The sequence below is a fragment of the Leucoraja erinacea genome, chromosome 16 (assembly GCF_028641065.1).
Source record: "Leucoraja erinacea ecotype New England chromosome 16, Leri_hhj_1, whole genome shotgun sequence".
In the NCBI taxonomy this organism is placed as follows: domain Eukaryota; kingdom Metazoa; phylum Chordata; class Chondrichthyes; order Rajiformes; family Rajidae; genus Leucoraja; species Leucoraja erinaceus.
In genome coordinates this window covers 5,098,393-5,118,921 of record NC_073392.1, presented here as the reverse complement: position 1 = coordinate 5,118,921, position 20,529 = coordinate 5,098,393, and the positions used below count along the sequence as shown (strand labels likewise).

At 42.9% G+C, this 20,529-nt stretch overlaps 1 protein-coding gene across 1 annotated transcript in view; it reads right to left on the bottom strand.

Annotated features, from left to right (window-relative positions):
• ptprga (protein tyrosine phosphatase receptor type Ga) overlaps positions 1–20,529 on the bottom strand; it is a 483,112-nt gene that overhangs the window by 101,635 nt on the left and 360,948 nt on the right. The window contains exon 9 of the mRNA XM_055647582.1: positions 6,789–6,973. Coding sequence (XP_055503557.1) covers positions 6,789–6,973 — 185 coding nt within the window. The remainder of the gene's footprint in view (positions 1–6,788; positions 6,974–20,529) is intronic.

Genomic DNA, 20,529 nt, shown 5'->3' with positions numbered 1-20,529 from the left:
AGCATAGGAAACATAAAGTTCAAGTTTGCATTAATTCCGGCTTCAATGCTAATATTTGAGATGTCTACGAGCTGAACCAAGTGGGAGGTGGGAGGTGGAATGCGGGTAGCTAGAGTGAATAGATGCTCCCGCTCCTCGTCCAAAAATTAAGGTTGGTGGGCCTCGCAATTGACTGAAGCTGTACGAATGTTATCACCTGGAGTAAAATTCAACACCCTCTCCCCACTAACTTGATCACAGAGATGTTCTACTTATGTTTGTAATATTGCTACATGTTTCCAACCTCATTTCACAGACCTGACTTCAATTTCTGCCACAAATCAACCGTAAGCAAAAAAGCCATATGGATTTCCAAGGGATGAATCACCATTATTCAAAAATAGCTTACTTTTGTCAGGAGAGAGCAGGGTTTTGAGGTTTGGTGCCCATCTGCTTGTTTATCTTTATGCCAAAATTCTTAGTTATTAACAAACATCTATTATGCAACGATATCCATGAAAATTATTGGAACTATCATAATTCACAAAGTATTTCCTTAGATCTTATCAAATTGTTCCCTTTTAGACTCCACTTTGTCTAAATAGGACATGATGCATAAGCCTTAAATGCCAGACCAACACAGCTTTAGTAAAAAAAAGTCTTCAAACAATCTCAACAAGAGGATGCTGCTGCCAGTGTCTCTAGGGATATACTCAAGAAAGTGACAAGCTATTGATACGTATGTTCCCACTCGTTACACCACTTCTAGCACCAATAGTTATCCAACACTGTAGAAAATATTTTGTTTGAAGGTTTGAACGAAATAGCACTATTCTAGGATGGAGACGGCTGAATATTAAAGTAATATTTCCATTTATAGGATCACAGTACTGGACGTTCATTTGGCATATTGTTTAGTGAAATACGAACGAAACATCCAGACACTGAATTGGAATTGGTTTATTATTAAAAAATGAGTACCGAGATAATAGTGAAATCCTGTGCATGCCATCCAGGCAAACCATACATTCATTACACCAAGGCAGTGCAAGAGATAAACAAAGCATAATTCAGAATATAGTGTGACAGGTACAGAGAAAGTGCAGATAAATAAAGCGTCAGTGCCACAATTAGGTACATTGGAAGATCAAGTTTCCATCCTTGCCCTGTGTCACAATGGATCTTCCGTTTACCCATTTGTGGTTGAACATAGTCCTTCATCTGATGGCATATCATCATCCTTCAAATGAAGGATCGTGCAGTATGTGCCAAACTTTGGTTTTATATTGTCACTGTGCACAAATCATCCTGCACAGAACTGCGGCATAATCCAAAATCTCCATATGTGCGAATTAAACTACAGCTGAATCTTACAGTGGTTTCTCTCTCTCAGAAAATGAATCCATTTACAGGATAATAGTACTGAATGTTCATTTGGCACATTGGTTAATTATAGACAAAACATCCAAATACCTAGTTTGTGAATCAATGGATCTTCTGTCTACTCATTGCTGATGAATAAGAGGCAAGTAGAATGTCTGGGGTCTTCACCTACAGTTCATCGGTGAGGAGGTTTTTTTTTAATAACATGGCTCCAACTTTTATTGTTGCATGCAGGTACAGCAAATATTTAGGATAGCAATTGTAATGAATGAAAGTATGTAAACTTTATGAAAGGCAAAGATAAGGTAGACAGTCAGAACCTTTATTCCAGGGTGCAAAGGTCACAGGCTTGATGGCATAGCTTTATGGTCAGAGAAAGAAAGCTTAAAGGAGATGCGAGGGGCAAGTTTTTTTTACACAGAAAGTAAAGGGTGACTAAACAGGTTGTCAGGGCTGGTGATGGAAGCAGATATGATAGCAGCTTTTAGATAGGCACATAGATATGCAGGGAATTATTATCTAAATGGTGGCCGATTGGGAAAGGGGGAGATGCAGCGAGACCTGGGTGTCATGGTACACCAGTCATTGAAGGTAGGCATGCAGGTGCAGCAGGCAGTAAAGAAAGCGAATGGTATGTTAGCTTTCATTGCAAAAGGATTTGAGTATAGGAGCAGGGAGGTTCTACTGCAGTTGTACAGGGTCTCCAAATCAGAGGAAGGACATTATTGCCATAGAGGGGGTGCAGAGAAGGTTCACAGACTGATTCCTGGGATGTGAGGCTGTCTTGTCAAGAAAGGGATAGACATACTCTCTAGAATTTAGGAGCAGGGGGATCTTAGTTACAAAATTTTAAGGGGTTAAGGCTAGATGCAGGAAGATTGTTCCCGATTTGGGGAAGTCAAGGAAAGTTACGTTAAGCAAAAAATCTTTAAAACCGAGATGAGACTTTTTTTCAACAGAAGTGGTGAATCTCTGGAACTCTCTACCACAGAGGGTAGTTGAGGCCAGTTCATTGGCTATATTTAAGAGGGAGTTAGATGTGGCCCTTGTGGCTAAGGGGATCAGGGGGTATGGAGAGAAGGCAGGTACGGGATACCGAGTTGGATGATCAGCCATGATCATATTGAATGGCGGTGCAGGCTCGAAGGGCCGAATGGCCTACTCCTGCACCTAATTTCTATGTTTCTATGTTTCTATGAATGGATGGATATGGATCACATGCAGGCAGATGAGATTTGTTTAACTTTGCATCACGTTCGGCACGACTGCGTGGGCCAAAGGGCCTGTTCCTGTGCTGTGTGCTCCCTGCTCCGTGTTTATTTAGGGTTCCGTTTACCAGTATCATGAAGGTCAAAGACCCAAGCAAGTCCACATAGTGATTGAGGCTCTTGTCATGAGGGAACACAAAGTTATAGCAGGGGTAGTCATTTTGGCATTAAATGTGAATTTATCAAAAAGTTACGTTGAAGCAAAACTATAACCAAGAGACTTTTTAAAGAATTGTTGTTGTTACATGATAAACAACAAGCTGATTATCACTCCCCATTTTCTTACAGTATCTCCAGGGGCTAGTTCAATACTTTTCACTAAATGAGTATGTTATCCATTTTTCTTTCAAGATGTAACAGCTTATTCTATTGGCAATGCCTTCCATTAATCTGCAATATCCCCCCAGGGCCAGTAAGCATCATTGCGACTGATGAAGGGAAGATTAACCTATGTTCCTGCCTCCTTCAAGCTGGTGCCCACTTAGATTATTCTCCACTTCTGTTGACACCAAGAAAATGGTAAGTAAAAAATCATGGGCCAGAACAGTATATTTTTATTCAGTTGGCATAATTCATTTGAGTGGAATGCTGGGCCAGAAACAAACTTGGATAAAACCTCTGGAATGTCAGAGGTTGAGGGGAGACCTGATAAAAGTATACAAATTTATATATATAAGGCGAATAGTCTAAACCTTGATCCCATGGTGGACATTTCAAGGACCAGAGTGCATAGCTTTAAGGTCAGATGGGGCAACAATTAAAGGAAACGTGCAAGTCAAGTTTTTACACAGATGGGTGGGTTCCTGGAAGCATTGCCAGGGGTGACGGAGGAAGCAGATACGATAGAGGGGTTTAAGATATTTTTAGATAGGCACATAGATATGTTAGAATGGAAGGATATGGATCACATGCAGCCAGAGGACATTAGTTTAACTTGGTATCATGTTCAGCCTGGACATTGTGGGCCAAAGGGCCTACTCCCGTGCTGTACTTCCATATGTTCTAACAAATGCCTTAGCTTGAAAAAAAGACATCACAAGAAATCAGGCAACGTGTCTGGATTGTGAGAGTATTAATGGATGGGCAGTTGTACAAGCAAACGATAGCTATAACTAATATTGTAGCACAATGGCCACTGTGTCTGTAATGGCTGATTGATCACAAACTCGTGAACAGCCAGCAGCCCACGCAACACCATAACTGCATTCTTCAAGTACCTGCTCGTGAATCTGTGCCACCAATTACATTTAAATGTTAATTTTCCAATTATTTCATTATTCCCAGAGAACATAATTCTGCACTGGATGAAGTACGGTCTGTTTCCCCTTTGTGATGACATTGGATCATGAGTAAATTGATGATATTTCTGTTCAGCACTGAACTCTTCCGCAAATAAAAGTTTAACAAAAGTAAAAATAAGAACCCATAAAAATAAGTTACCACACTAAAATAATGACAAATCTATCTGAGTGCAGTAATATGGATCTTTCTGCTGCAAATTGTTTTTAAGATGCTTTGTTTATCGGAAGAATACATATATATTCAGGACATTTTTAGGTTAGGCCAATTCACAAATATGAAATTTAATTTTATCTTGTTCTGCTGCTATGAAGCATGAGGAAAAATAGTAGAATGATAAAATAGGAGCGGTCTTTGCATTTTGTAATGTAATCACTCATGCAGGATGAGGGAGGCCCAATCATTAAAAGTTAAAGCAGGAAACCTGAGCGGGCAATGGGCCTAGCAAGAAGGGAGGAAACAATTTGCAAAGCTTGAGTGCGCAATGCTGTTCAGGAAGGTCAAAGAGATTATTATAATTACTGGGCCAGAATTTACAGTGGCACGGCTGTTGGTCACATTTTCGCCAGCCCTCTTGAGTTTGAAGCCATTCTGCCCACTAAATTGCCGAGAGTAAGAGCGGATGGCAGAGTAGCGAGGATAATAACATCTGGGATGTATGTAAATTGGACAGCAGCACAGCACATCTCATTAACCCAGAAGAATTAGGATTTAAGGATTGAGCAGTAGAACGATTTAAGGGGGAAGGTGAATGAGAGGGGGTGACCAGATCTTGCTGGGCCCGTGCCACGTTATTGAAATTGTTGTGCATAGGCACGGCTCAGGATATGAAGGACCAATCTTGTTCGCCCAAAATATTTTGGACCCAACTACAATTTTACTTGTAGTTTACTTTAGATACACAGCTCAAAAACAAACCCTTCGGCCGACCAAGTCCACCCTGACCAGTGATCACCCAGTACATTAACATTATCCTACACACGAGGAACAATTTTACAATTTTTACTAAAGCCAATTAACCTACAAACCTACTTATTTGTAGTGTGTGAGGAAACCGGAGTACCCGAAGAAAAACCACGTGGTCACAGGGAGAACGTACAAACTCCGTACAGACAGCAGCCAATGGTCAAGATTGAACCCATGTCTCTGGTGCTATAAGACTGCAACTATAATGTTACGCCGTTGTGCCAGGTTTCTTGAAACCGGGCACTATGCCTCCCCCAACTTTATGAAAGCATTGAAAATAAATGTATGGTTTAAGTTTCTCATATTCAGGGACATGACATTTTTTTTAAATCAATGGAGTAAAAAAAAAAGTAAAGATTTTACATTTCACACATTCCCAGCACGGTAGCAGGGAGGGCAGGAGTTTGTGGCAAGGTCATGGTATACTATACCCTTTGATACCATCTAGCTGTTTGTATGTAATGGTATAATGATGCCATTTAATGGTGACTTCATGAAGCCTCTCATTCCTGGGAAAGCATCCTACGTATCGAGGGAGGTAGCAGTCCATATTAACTTCAAAAACCTCTCTGATTTAATGAGAATCCATGTCCTACATTTTCAGTTGTCATGCCTAAAATATCTGCACAGGATCTAGTTCATAGCTATCTTGCAATCACAAAAAAAGCATGCCATTCAGTGGAGGCCAGTGATGATTTATACAGTAAAATGCTGCTTTTGCAAAAATAATGACACCTTGGCATCACTTGCATAACAACGTTTGTATATTTGCTTTTATCTGCACATCTGTCTCTCTGCTAAAGCTGCTCTTCAAATTTGCACATCAAACAGTAGTGAGTACCACCAGCCTCATCAAAACACAGATAGCTTAATAGGCACTCTGTACACATGCCACCTGCATTTTTGAGTAAGTGGGTCATCGTCTTGCCCATGTTGGATGGTGACTTTCAACAGAATTGTTTTGGGTTAGACTGGCTCTTGTAGATAGAAGTGAAACTGACATTCAAGGAGTTTGTTTAGTAGCTTATTGTCAGGTACAGTGAAAAGCTTTTTTTTTAAGACAACGACTTCAAGGTTTTCTCTACAAAACAGGGACTTCACAATGCTGTTAAAAAAAACTAGCAATGAGCTGGTTGGCTCTATATTCTCAGATCTAACAATCATCGTCCTCCACTGTGCTGATTTTTACAAAGTGCATTATCTCTTGTACATTGTTAAGCAGAAAATCTCCACGATGTAGGCCAAGTAACTACCATTATAAACTGAGAAACTCAAGAGTGGCCAGTACATGCAGGCTTACTAGATATCCCAAACATAAATATTTTGAAAAATCACTGCCATTTTTAGGATGTTAGCTTCCCTAGATGTTTTTAATGTTTATCGTCTTTTTTGAGTTTCATGTATGTGATAGTCTAAAATAATATGAACCAAGTTTTATAATTTAAATTTACGATTGCTGGAACTGATATTTATACAAATGTTGTACTATTGATACAAGTGTCCCTTATGATTGGAATAATGTACAAGTACATGTCTAGGACCAAGCATTGATGCTTCCAAATTACATTGCTGGAATTGGCAAAAGACTGATGAGAGTTGAATGGAGCGCAGGTCACCATAGCAGTATTCCCATTGCAATCACTTCCTTTACATTGTAATGCTACGTCACCAAATATGTTGGCCCTATTTGAAACTGACACTTATAGAGTCTTTCATATCTCCTTTAGTCTATGGAGGGTGCCTTACATGTAGCCTACACTCTCTTGCTGCGTTTGAAAAACGCAGCTAAATGAATCTTTATGCTTCACAAGTGTGCGGAGCTCAGCAAGAATTGCTGCATTTCTTTTCCTGTGGACAAACCGATCCGGATTCTTGCCCAAAGCCAGTACTTACCAGGTTGTGATCATTCTTTTTGGTGAAGGTTTGCTCCTTTTCCCCTTCATCTTTTGTCCAGCTGTATGAGATGAGATAATTTATAATGGGAGGGTGGTAGATGGTTTCTGGTCTGCTCCATGTGACGAGCAAAGCTGACCTGTTCATGGGCTGCACCGTCATATTCACTGGTGGGCTGCTGCACACTGGAAGGCAATAAGAAACACATAACACATATCACCAGACATTTGTCTTGCAGACAGAACTTCCCCTATTCAAGAAAAATGCATAGCAATGAGATTTTTGAAATGCCATTTCAGAATGGACTGCATTAACCTTGAAATGATAATCTTCTCAAATCCTACAGCTAAATGTTTTTCATCACTTGCTGTTTATAACAGCAATCAATATAATTTATTGCTTGGTAGGGGAAAGGAAACAATGTTAAAATACCCGCATTATCATAATGCGTGTACTGCATGATCTGTGTAAGAATATAAAACATTTGAAGCTCACAGATTTGTACATCAATAAGAATGAGATATAATGCTTTCCGGATTTACTGAAAATACCGCATTTCTATAATCTAAAGTGGTCCAGATATGGCAACATGCTCCAAGGGTCAAACACAGACTAGCACCATGAATTATTAAGTCACTTTGGGAAAACTAAGTTAATTGGAAGCAAGCTTAATATTTAAAAATAAGTGGCCTAGATTGTCCATTATAATAGCCAGGTGATAGATTTTGCTTTGAGTTGAACGCTAAAATGAAACAATGATAAAGTGTTGATGTAACAACTGAGAATTAACACCAGAGAGCTAAATTCTGGGTATTATGTTGGCCTTTTGAAAAAATCTGAAAGAAAAAGGTATACTCCAAGCCTTTAAAAAAAGTTATAAATGTGATTTTAAATAATAACTATTCAAACATTTGCACTGAAATAAATTAATTACACATTTTAAACATATCACAATATTCCATAAATAAAGACATCTCTGTAGATTGTTTTTTTAAAATTTGTAAATACAAATTAACTTTCAACGTAGAACTACAATTGGTTATTTGGATTATTTAGGGGATTATTTTCCCTTCTCTCATCAGTTTATCACACGTTATCTCATGGTCCAATTTCTTAGCAATCACCCACCTTCTTGGCCTTTGGCAGTACCTTTATACAACAAGGTGTGAACATTACGAGGTCTGGCTTCCAAGTTTGTTCTGGCAAAGAAGCAATGATGTGATTCTCTCCAACCCCAAATTAGTAACTGAATGCAAGAAATTACGAAGTTCCAAACCATTTCTTTCTGAAGGTAAATGTTTGCACAAGGCTTGGAAACGCATTACGCCATCATTCTGGTAAAACTACTTCCTGATTTTCTCAAAGGCAAAATGATTTAGTAGTTGCTCAGCAGCAGAAATGGATCACCTTTCCACTCCTCTGCCACCTTGCTACATCTAAACATTCATGACTTGCTTCCATTGCAAACATATTTATAGTCGGAAGTCGTGGAGGGGATTGAGGACAGGGAGGTTATCAGATTCCTATTGGTACATGGATTTTTAAACATGATTATCACAATCACATGCTGAACTAAAGAATCATTCACTAGCATTTTTGATAAAGCAAAAATACCCAACAATAAACACCCAAGTTTGCACAAAAGCAAAAGGCACAACTAATTAATTATCCTCGCAAACAGGAAAGCCAGATGAACATTCCCCAGTAAATCTATGATTTACAATAAAACTCTAATAATCCTGCGTCCCTGGAAATTGGTGATGCCAGATTGGCAGATTTTCTGGAATAATGGATATTTCTCAGAATAATATCCCAACACACTTGTGATTTGGAGCAAAACATAAAGTGCTTGAGGTGTCAGTAGGTCAGGTAGTACCTGGGGCTGTCTCTCCTCACTACTCCAATCAGTCTGAAAGATGGGATGAAACATTGTCTGTCCGTTCTTTCCCCAGATGCTGCCTGACCTGCTTCATTCCTCCAGCACTTTTGTGTTTTACTCAAGATTCCAGCGTCTGTAGTCTCTTGTGACTGCACTTGTAATTTACTTTTTTTTAATGTCACAGAGGTGGATAACATATTTTTCAGCGAGCTCAGTGAATTTAAAGGGAGTTTGGGAACAAGGACCCCAGTGAGTTTAAAAGGAGTACTGAAAATTGTGTCCATGTGACTTTAAAGGGAGGCTAAAAAATGGGGTCCTGTTGTTTTAAAAAGGAAAGGCAGAAACACTGGGCTTTAGTGGGTTTCAAGGGAGTGCAGGAACACTGTTCTGGTGAGTTTAAAGGAAGTGTCAGAAATAGGGTCCTGATGTTTTCATAGGGAGTGTGGAAATCTGCACAAAATATACAATTTCTTGGTTCATTAATACAGGAACAATTTATTTCCATGATTTTATTTTTTAAACAAGTGTCAATAAAAGTCAGCTTCAAATGTTAAAACTGACATTTGAAAAACTAACATTTGAAGCTGACTTTTATTGACATTTGTTTAAAAAATATAATCATGGAAATAAATTGTTCCTGTATTAATTCCAGCTATTATTCACTCCAACTAAAATATATAATATTTAGTTGGAATGAATCCTTTGGGCAACCAGCAAATTGCAGGTGATATTTTGGTCAGTAGATGGCAGTGTGAGACTAAATATCGCCAATAACCATATAACAATTACAGCACGGAAACAGGCCATCTCGGCCCTACAAGTCCATGCCGAACAACTTTTGTTTTTATAGCATCAACCCCCTCCCCCTCCCCCTCCCTTTGTATTCAGCAGTCAAGATTCTGACTATATTTCGCATTAAATTTTTGATTGAAACAGTTTATTTCATCGAACCTGCTGCACCCTAATTGTAGAATCAACAGCCACATAATCCTGTGCTTGTCCACATTCTTGCTCTATGCTGAATCAAAAGATGTTTTTTTTTAACAGGAGCCCTTTCCCAGATTTTCAGAACACCTTGAGCATCTTCAGTGTTCTAGTATGAAGACTCTGCATTCAACCAAGACCAAAGTACCTCAGCGTGAAATGCAATTCCTTCAAGAATGAATTAAAACCATGTCTGCTGCTCATTTACATTTTAAAACAATTAGCTATGCTAGCATATAACTTCAATAAATATAATGACAATTACACAAGTTTATTGATTTATCTCCAGAAGCAAATACAAAAAATACCCAGTGACTGTGCGTTCTGTGACCAATAGCCCAGAACACTTACATGCTGTGGGTCAATTTTATTTTCATGTAATTGGGCTTACTCTCATGGTGTTTAAGTTAAATGGTGAAAATAACCACAATTCATTAACCGAGATTAGAATTCCTGAATTACTTCTTCCCCGCCAATGAAGTTTAAAGTATAAGTGCCCTCACCTACAATAAGAAAGAAAACAAGAATAACTTGCGTGAACTTTTTAAATGGCACCATCATGTTTGAAAATGTTTGCATAATCAAAGTAATTTGTGCAACTGAACCACTTTCATTGCTTTATGGCCCATGTGTTCTCTTTGTATAGTTGGCTGGAACCCAGGCAAGGAAAAATACATGAATTCCACATTCTTGAAAATTATTTTCTTGAAAAGAACTTGGCAACAGATGGGCACACTGGAGAATTTAGTGGGTCAGGCAGCTTCTGGGATGGAGGTGGAAGCCTCCACATTAACGGACGGCGGTGGAACGTGTTTCTAGCTTCAGGTTCCTGGGTGTTAACATCTCCGATGACCTCTCTTGGAGCCACAATACCTCTACTCTGATCAAGAAGGCTCACCAGCGTCTCTTCTTCCTGAGGAGACTGAAGAAGGTCCATCTGTCTCCTCAGATCCTGGTGAACTTCTACCGCTGCACCATCGAGAGCATCCTTACCAACTGTATCACAGCAACTGCTCTGTCTCCGACCGGAAGGCCTTGCAGAGGGTGGTGAAAAATTGCCCAACGCATCACCGGTTCCTCGCTCCTCTCCATTGAGTCTGTCCAAAGCAAGCATTGCCTGCGGAGGGTGCTCAGCATCGCCAAGGACTGCTCTCACCCCCAACCATGGACTGTTTACCCTCCTACCATCCGGGAGGCGCTACAGGTCTCTCCGTTGCCGAACCAGCCGGTCGAGGAACAGCTTCTTTCCGGCGGCTGTCACTCTACTAAACAACGTACCTCGGTGACTGCCAATCACCCCCCCCCCCCCCCCCGGACACTCCTCCCACAGGAAAAACACTATATCTGTATATATGCTAATGTAAATATTTATTCATATCATATGCTATGTCGCTCTTCCAGGGAGATGCTAAATGCATTTTGTTGTCTCTGTACTGTACACTGACAATGACAATTAAAGTTGAATCTTAAAGTTGAATCTGAATTCTGTGAAACATAGAAAATAGGTGCAGGAGTAGGCCATTCGGCCCTTCGAGGCAATGGCCATCATTGGAGGCAATGGACAGATTACATTTTGGATTGGGGCACTTCTTCAGACCTGATCTAAAACATTGTCTGTCCATTCCCTCCAAGGATGGTGCCTGATCCACTGAGTTCCTCTCACACCTTTGTTTTGTTTTAGATTCCAGCATCTGCAGTTCCTTGCGTCTGCACTGGAGAATTGTCTGGAGGAGCATGTGATACACTACTGAGAACAATAAATATAATATGTACAGAACATCGCTCTCCTTCTGTACTACATTCTTAAATAAATCACAAGTGGAAGTGATGTGGTCTCGTTACATGTGGTGTGTTAATTGTTGTTAGTCCTCAGTAAAGAATGTACTCATGTTTTGAAGCTCCTACTGTTTCCCTGAGACAAAAGTAGGGAGAAATTTCAGGTATAGAGGATATTGGTGAGGTCACATCTGGAGTACTGCTATCCTTATTCATGGAAGGATGTTAATATCTCAGAAACGGCTTCTTCCCTTCTGTAATCGGGCTTCTGAATGGTCCTTCCATAAGCCAGGGTATGATCCGATTCACCTCTACCTCATTATAAACATTGGACTTTGTCTACATAATTGATGCACTACAATGCTGAGAATGCACTCAGTATCTTTCTCTTTATTCTATCTATTGCACTTGAATTTGACTTGATTGTATCCATGTGTAGCATATCTGATCTGTTGAGATAGAATGCAAAACAAAGCTTTTCACTGTACCCTTGGTACACGTGACAATAATAACCCTAAACGTATACCTAAACTTACAATAGACAATAGACAATAGACAATAGGTGCAGGAGTAGGTCATTCAGCCCTTCGGGCCAGCACTGCCATTCACTGTGATCATGACTGATCATCCACAATCAGTATCCCGTTCCTGCCTTCTCCCCATAACCCATGACTCCGCTATCTTTAAGAGCTCTTTCTAACTCTCCCTTGAATCGGGAGATCAAGAGAATCGGCCTCCATTGCCTTCTGAGGCACAGAATTCCACAGATTCACAACTCTCTGGGTGAAAAAATATTTCCTCATCTCCGTTCTAAATGGCCTACCCCTTATTCTTAAACTGTGGCCCCTGGTTCTGCACTCCCCCAACATCGGGAACATGTTTTCAGTCTATAGTGTGTCCAAATCCCTTAATAATCTTGTTTCAATGAGATCTCCTCTCATCCTTCTAAATTCCAGTGTATACAAGCCCAGTCGCTCCATTCTTTAAACATATGACATCCCAGGAATTAACCTCGTGAACCTATGCTGCACTCCCCCAATAGCAAAAATATCCTTCCTCAAATTAGACCAAAACTGCACACAACACTCCAGGTGTGACCTCATCAGTACAACAGCAGAAGGACCTCTTGCTCCTATACTCAACTCCTCTTGTTATGAAGGCCAACATGCCATTCACTTTCTTCACTGCCTGCTGTATCTGCATGCTTACTTTCAGTGACTGATGAACAAGGCCCCCCAGATCTTGTTGTACTTCCCCTTTTCCCAACTTGACACCATTCAGATAATAATCTGTTCTTCCTGTTCTTGCCACCAAAGTGGATAACCTCATATGTATCCACATTAAACTGCATCTGCCATGCATCTGCCCACTCACCCAACCTGTACAAGTCACCCTGTATCCTCATAGCATCCTCCTCACAGTTCACACTGCCACCCAGCTTTGTGTCATCTGCAAATTTGCTAATGTTACTTTTAATCCCTTTACCTAAATCATTAATGTACATTGTAAATAGCTGTGGTCCCAGCACCGAGCCTTGCGGTACCCCACTAGTCACTGCCTGCCATTCTGAAAGGGACCCGTTCATCCCTACTCTTTGTTTCCTGCCTGCCAACCAATTTTCTATCCATGCCAGTATCCTACCCCCAATACCATGTGTTCACATTTTGCCCACTAATTTCCTATGTGGGACCTAATCAAAGGCTTTCTGAAAGTCCAGGTATACTACATCCACTGGTTCTCCCATGTCCATTTTCCTAGTTATATCCTCAAAAAATTCCAGAAGATTAGTCAAGCATGATTTCCCCTTCGTAAATCCATGCTGACTCAGACCGATCCTGTTACAGCTAACCAAATGTGCGGCTATTTCATCTTTTATAATTGACTCCAGCATCTTCCCCACCACCGATATCAGGCTAACTGGCCCATAATTCCCCGTTTTCTCTCTCCCGCCTTTCTTAAAAAGTGGGATAGCATTAGCTACCCTCCAATCCCCAGGAACTGATCCTGAATCTGTAGAACATTGGAAAATGATCACCAATGCAACCACAATTTCTAGAGCCACCTCCTTAAGTACCCTGGGATACAGACCCAGGCCCTGGGGATTTATCAGCTTTCAGTCCCATCAGTCTACTCAACACCATTTCCTGCCTAATGTGAATTTCCTTCAGTTCCTACATCACCCTAGGTCCTCTGGTCCACTTGAACATCTGGGAGATTGTTTGTGTTTTCCTTAGTGAAGACAGATCCAAAGTACCTGTTCAACTCGTCTGCCATTTCCTTGGTCCCCATTTTAAATTCATTTGTTTCTGTCTTCAAGGGACCTACATTTGCGTTCTCATTTTTTCCTCTTCACATACCAAAAGAAGCTTTTACTATATTCTTGGCTAGCTTACCTTCACACCTCATCTTTTCTCCCTGTATTGCCTTTTTAGTTATCTTCTGTTGCTCTTTAAAATTTTCCCAATCCTTGAATTCCCTTACAGCTAATATATTGGCAGTACTTAGAGAAGTTTGACTTTACTGATACCGGGATGGGCTGTCATTGCTCATTGATAGCCACATAGGTAGATGCCACATAGGCACCCTAAGCATGTACAAGTGAACAAGCGAGCCTTTCACAGCATACCCAGAAAGGGTGAAAATACTCTTCAGTTGAAGATGGAATAAGGTATTGTAAAGGCATAGAATACTGTTGTAGCGGGCTATTTAATTTTGACTATGGGCTCGGAGACCTTTCACACACTTACTAATCGAGCAGGCGTACAGACAGACAAAAATGTTCGATTCACAGTAGGTCCAGAAATGAGAGGATTATTTCAAAGCTTACCCATATGTAATTGAAATAGCAAAGAATTACATGTTCAATGTAAGAAATCAAAGAGCAAAAGAAGCATTGTAGCATCGATTTATCCAGGGAGTGCTGCCAGATAGATTTGTGTGTGATTTAAGTGACAAATGGATTTGGTACAAATTGTTAAGCATGCAGAGTTTTACATTTGACCTGGTTTGCGAAATTACAACCTGAATGGAAATGCCAAGGAATTCTGCTCATCATGAGGCAGAAACATGACTGCAACTTAGAGTCATAAGTCAGCAGTGAAGGATCGATGGCTGAAACAAGGCCAGCATCACAAGAGATAGATATGCCATTTATTGTCACTATACATGTACAGTGAAACTGAAAGCTGCTCGTACTCAGTGCATACATACAATTTAGCACAAAAAACAAGAGACAGAAAACAAAAAAACAGAAGGGAGATGGGGGGGGGGGGAATAGGTGCACAAATTCTGCGGCGCTACATTCATATATACATATATACAGAAGGAAGTCCGTGTTGGGCGGTGTAGTCAGTGCATGTGTGAATTTGAATTTATAGTAGATATAATTCTCGGAAAGCAACTATTCCTGAGTCTGTTTGTCCTGGATTTGATGCACCTATAGCGCCTTCCAGAGGGCAGCAGGTCGAACAGTCCAAACGCAGGATGGGAGCTGTCTTTGATGATCTTCTTTGCCCTGCTAAGGCAGCGGGAGGTGTAGATGTCCATCAGGGAGGGGAGAGGGCAGCCAATGATCCTCTGCGCTGTCCTGGTTACCCTCTGAAGCCTCTCCCTGTCTGCCATGGTGCAGCTGCCATACCATGCTGTAATGCAGTATGTCAGCAGGCTCTCGATGGACGAGCGGTAGAAGGTCAGCAGCAGGTTAGAGTCCAGGTTGTGCTTCCTGAGGACCCTCAGGAAGTGCAGCCGCTGCTGAGCCTTCTTGATGACCGCTGTCGTGTTGTCCGTCCAGGAGATGTCAGCAGCGATATGGACACCGAGAAACCGGAAGGTGTTGACCCTCTCCACACACTCGCCGTTGATGTGTAGGGGGGCTAAGTCGGTGCTGTGCCTCCTGAAGTCGACAATGAGCTCTTTTGTTTTCCTGGTGTTCAGAGCCAGATTGTTTTCTGAGCACCAGGTTGTCAACTTCAGGACTTCCTCTCTGTAGGCTGCCTCGTCTCCCTTCGAAATAAGTCCGACCACAGTAGTGTCGTCAGCAAATTTGACGATGCGGTTGTTGTTGTGGGCCGGACTACAGTCGTAGGTGTAGAGACAGTATAAGAGGGGGCTTAGCACACAGCCCTGTGGGGAACCGGTACTCAACCTGCGAGTGGAGGAGAGGTGGGGGCCGAGTCTCACAGTCTGGGGCCGGTTGGTGAGGAAATCCTTTATCCAGGCACATGTGACAGTGGGGAGGCCGAGAGTGACCAGTTTACCTATGAGAATGTCCGGAATGATTGTATTAAAGGCTGAACTAAAATCCACAAAGAGCATCCGGACGTAGCTCTGCCCCTGCTCCAGATGGCTCAGCACAGAGTGGAGAGCTACGGTGATGGCGTCTTCTGTGGATCTGTTTTGGCGATAGGCGAATTGGTGGGGGTCGAGGTCTGGTGGTAGATAGTCCTTGATGTGCTGGAGGACCAACCTCTCGAAGCACTTCGTGATTACCGGAGTGAGGGCCACAGGACGGTAGTCATTAAGGCTGGTGATGGTAGACTTCTTCGGCACAGGGACGATTGTGGCTGATTTTAGGCAGGACGGAATAACTGCCTGGGCCAGGGAGAGGTTGAAAATTCTGGTGAAGATGGCAGTGAGCTGGTGGGCGCACGCTTTGAGCACCTTACCAGGGACTCCATCTGGGCCGGTAGCCTTCTTGGGGTTCACTGCCAGGAGCACCCGTCTGACATCGTGCTCCATTACAGTGAGTGGAGTAGTACAGGAGCTAGGTGAGGGTGGAAACAGGGCTGTAGCAGGTGAGTGCTGCTGTTGTGATGATTCAAAACGGGAGAAGAAGCAATTTAGCTTTTCTGCCAGCGGCGCACTCAGCTCTTCTGACTTTGTGGCATAGCCTCTGTAGTTGGTAATGTCTTGTATGCCCCGCCATACCTCCCGTGTATTATTGCTGGACAAGTGGGACTCTATGCTCCTCTTATGGTCCGCCTTGGCTTTTTTAATACCACTTTTCAGATCGGCTCGAGCAGCCCTGTACAGAGCTCTGTCACCTGACCTGAAGGCAGCATCGCGGGCTCTGAGGAGTGTGCGGACCTGGCTGGACATCCAGGGTTTCTGGTTTGGGAAAACCCGTATGTTTTTGTCTACAGTCACATTTCCGATGCAGAACTTGATATAGTCCAGCACCGATTCTGTGAGAGTTTCCAGATCCTGGTGTTCGAATATGTCCCAGTTTGTCTGTGTAAAGCAGTCCTGTAGATTGGAGAGTGCATTTTCAGGCCAGGTTGTAACAGATCTTATGGTGGGCCTGGCACTGCGTCTGAGGGGGGTGTAGGCTGGAGAGACCAGTAGGGAGAGATGATCTGACTGGCCGAGTTGGGGGAGGGGGATGGCTCTATACGCGTGCTTGATATTGGTGTAGACATGATCCAGCGTGTTCACCCCTCTAGTAGAACACTTGACATGTTGGTAGAATTTCGGCAGTACAGTCTTCAAGTTGGCCTTATTAAAGTCCCCTGCGATTATGTGAACACCTTCGGGGTGATCCCGCTGCTGTTCGTTAATGGTGTTCAGCAGGAGAGAGAGCGCCTTGTTTACATTGGCGTCAGGTGGAATATACACAGCCGTGACAATCACGACTGTTAGTTCTCTCGGTAGAAAAAAAGGCCGGCATCTTACAGACATGTACTCGAGGTCAGGGGAACAATGATTGGCTATGATTGTCCCGTTGTTGCACCAATTCTCATGCACGTATATACAGAGACCCCCTCCCCTGCTCTTACCGGAGTCCATAGTCCTGTCCCCGCGGAGCAGAAAGCGACCTGCTAGCTGCATGCTAGCATCAGGTATCCCCGGGTGAAGCCAGGTTTCGGTGATGATCATAACACAGCAGTCACGGACATATCGATTTCCGGCGAGTTGTAATTCCAGGTCATCCATTTTGTGAACCAGGGATCTGGCGTTGGAGAGATACAGGCTCGGTAGAGGTGGCTTGTGTGGTCGATTCCTTAGCCTTAGCAAAGCACCGGACCTGCGGCCTCGCTTCTGCTTCCTCTCCCTCCTCCGTCTGCGCCGCCTCCTAGACCCGACAACAATCCACGGGGACCCCGGTGGTCTTGCTATGTCGCCCGGGATGTTATACTTGCGATGGAAGACACCCGAAACCGCAGTCTGGCGCTGGTCACCGATATCACCGATATCCACGAGGTTCTGTCGGGAGTAGCGGGTGTAGCGGGTGTTCGCAGAACCGACTGCAAAGACGTACACGGACAACACAACGTACACAAACAACAAAAAAGAGCACCGAGTCCAGGAGCCGTGAGCCGCTGCGACCGTGCGCGCCGCCATCTGTTTCCATGCAGGATGGGTGGTGCAGATTCTTGCTACAGATAGATTTATTCAAGGCAAAATAAGCCTAACATAAAGCACTAAGCAGGCTCTTCGGCCCAACTTGTCCTTGCCCCATCTAAAAGCATGCTGCCTGACCATCAAAGTTACTCTAGCACTTTGTGTCCTTTTATAGCCCATCTAAGCAAGTCCCATTCGCCCACAGTTAGCCCTTATCCTCTAAACCAGTCCAAGAATCTTTTAGATGCTGTTATTGTCCCTGCCTCAACTACCTCCTCTGGCTGCTCCTTCCATATGTCTGAGTGAACATAATAGACATTTATGAAAAAAAAAAACACAGTTAGTGAGGGGTGCAGTCGATATTGTATGTAAGTTCAAGTTCACATTTATTGTCACATGCACCAATTAAGGTACCATATTTGAGTTACCATGCAGCTATACAATTAAATGAACACAATACACGATAGAATTTAACATAAACATCCACCACAGTGATCACTGTGATGTAAGGCAATAAAGTTCAGTCAGTCTTCCTCTTTTTGTTTGGGGCCTTGACCCTCCATAGTCGCCGCTACGGACGGCCCGATGTACAGGCCCTCTCGTCGGGATGATCGAAGCTCCGCTTCGGGCTTGGAGTGCCCGAAACGGCCAGTTTCTTACCGGAGACCGCGGCGGTCAGAGCTCTTCTCTGGTTAACCCCGGCAAGGGATCCCTGGCTCCGGGGTGGTAAGTCCACGCCCGTGGCTAGAAGCTCCGCAGACCGCGGCCTCACGATGTTAAAGTCAGCAAGCCGGTGGTCGGATCCGTCCGCGATGGAAGTCCGCGCCATGCTGAAGCTCTTGGCAAAAGAACCAAAAGGTAACCCGAAGAAAAGCATTGTTGCACAGCTTATGGTTAGCGTTGGGAATGCGTTGCTCGGGGTAGTGGTGGAGGCAGTGTTCAAAAGACTGAAAAGACTTTAAAGGCTTATTGTATCCATTTTGTAAATTTGTGACCCCATGTACTGGCTGAAGGGGAACAAAGTGCTGGGATGGAGATCCACACCCAGGACAATTGAACAAAGCATCGCTACAAATGCAACATCTGCACAGGGAGGTCATTTGAAAGATTTGTCAACAGGACAATACAGAGAGAGCCAACATAACATCGAAGCTAATTCAAAAATAGCAGATCTGAACCAACCTCCATGAATAGCATAGGTAAGAAAACTTTCAAGATAAAAGTATATACACATGACCACACTTCAGAAAGAAATATGGATACTGCAGGATCAGCTTAGGATACCTGCTGCAGGAAATTCAACTATTTACTTTTACTAAGACATTTAGAGTCAAAATGTACTTGGGCGAGATTAAAAAAAGTATCAGTTCAAATGAAATACATTTGATAGGATTGTATTGATCGATCATCAGAATTGCCAGTGGTTCCAGCTGACTGGGTTTAGGTTTATTATTGTCACGTGTACCATGGCACAATGAAAAGCTTAGTTTTGCATGCTAACCAAACAGATTCCATCGGGTGCCACCGTCAGCGATGGCAGCCTCGCCAATGGTCTGTCTGTCTTTTTGTCTCATTTGTTATTTTTTGTGTGTTTTAAAAGTATGTGTTAATGTTCTCTGGTTTGTTTTATGTGGGGTGTGGGGGGTGTGGAGTGGTCGGGGGAAACTTTTTTCTCAAACTCTTACCTTGCTGGAGATGCGATTGTATTCCGGATCGTATCTCCGGTTTCTCTGCAGCCTAACATCATGGATCTGGAGGCCTTCCTCGAGACTGATTTTGAGCCCCACCGTGGGGACGTGGACTTACCATCGGAGCCTGCGATCCCTTGCCTGGGATCAACGCTCCAACCGCAGCCTGCGGATTTCACCATCGAGGAGCTCGCAGTCTTGGGTAGAGGCTGATGTTGGGAAGCTCCAAAGTCGCAGGAGGTTCGACCAGCCCCAACCTGGGGTCCGATCACCCGCTGCGGGGGAGCTGAGATCCCACCCCAATGCGGGAGCTTGATCGCCCCGATGCAGAGGGCCCAACCACCGGCTACGGGAGCCAAGATCGTCCCGTCAACGAAAGGCTCGAGGTCCCAGACCGCGGGAGTGCAAAGAAGGAAAGAGATTGAACTTTCTTTTCGCCTCCCATCACAGTGAGCAATGTGGAGGAGTCACTGTGGTGGATGGTTATGTAAAAATGTATTTTGTGTGTTTTGTTGCTTTTTATTGGTATGACTGCACGGCAAATCAAATTCCTCGTATGTTTCAAAACATACTTGGCTAATAAAGTATGATCGTGATTATGAGATCAGATACTATACATAAAAACAATCAAGCCAAATGCAGAATATAGTGCTCAGCATTGTAGTGCACCAGTTCCATAGACAAAGTCCGCACCGAGCAACTGAAAGTACTGGGCATGAATTGTCTATGAGAGCTGAAAATCAATTACAGAGTTATGTTTAATGTCTGTGAAATTGGCGCTTGGAATCACTTTGAACAAATCTGAAGAAATCTTGTCTTAGAGGCCCATATACATCAAGCCTGATGCCAAACCAATACATCAATGCCACCGATGCTGAAAGGGCAATCAATGCCAATTACCAACAAAGCAAGGGATGTAGCAGGAACCAAGTTCTTCCCAAACTTAAATGTAGACAAAAAGATTCATGTGTATACAGGTGTGGAACTGCGGATTGCCATTATTGAAGTGAGCAAGCTTTTTGTTTCTATTGGGAACATCTTGATTTTAGATTCAGATTCAATTTTAATTGTCATT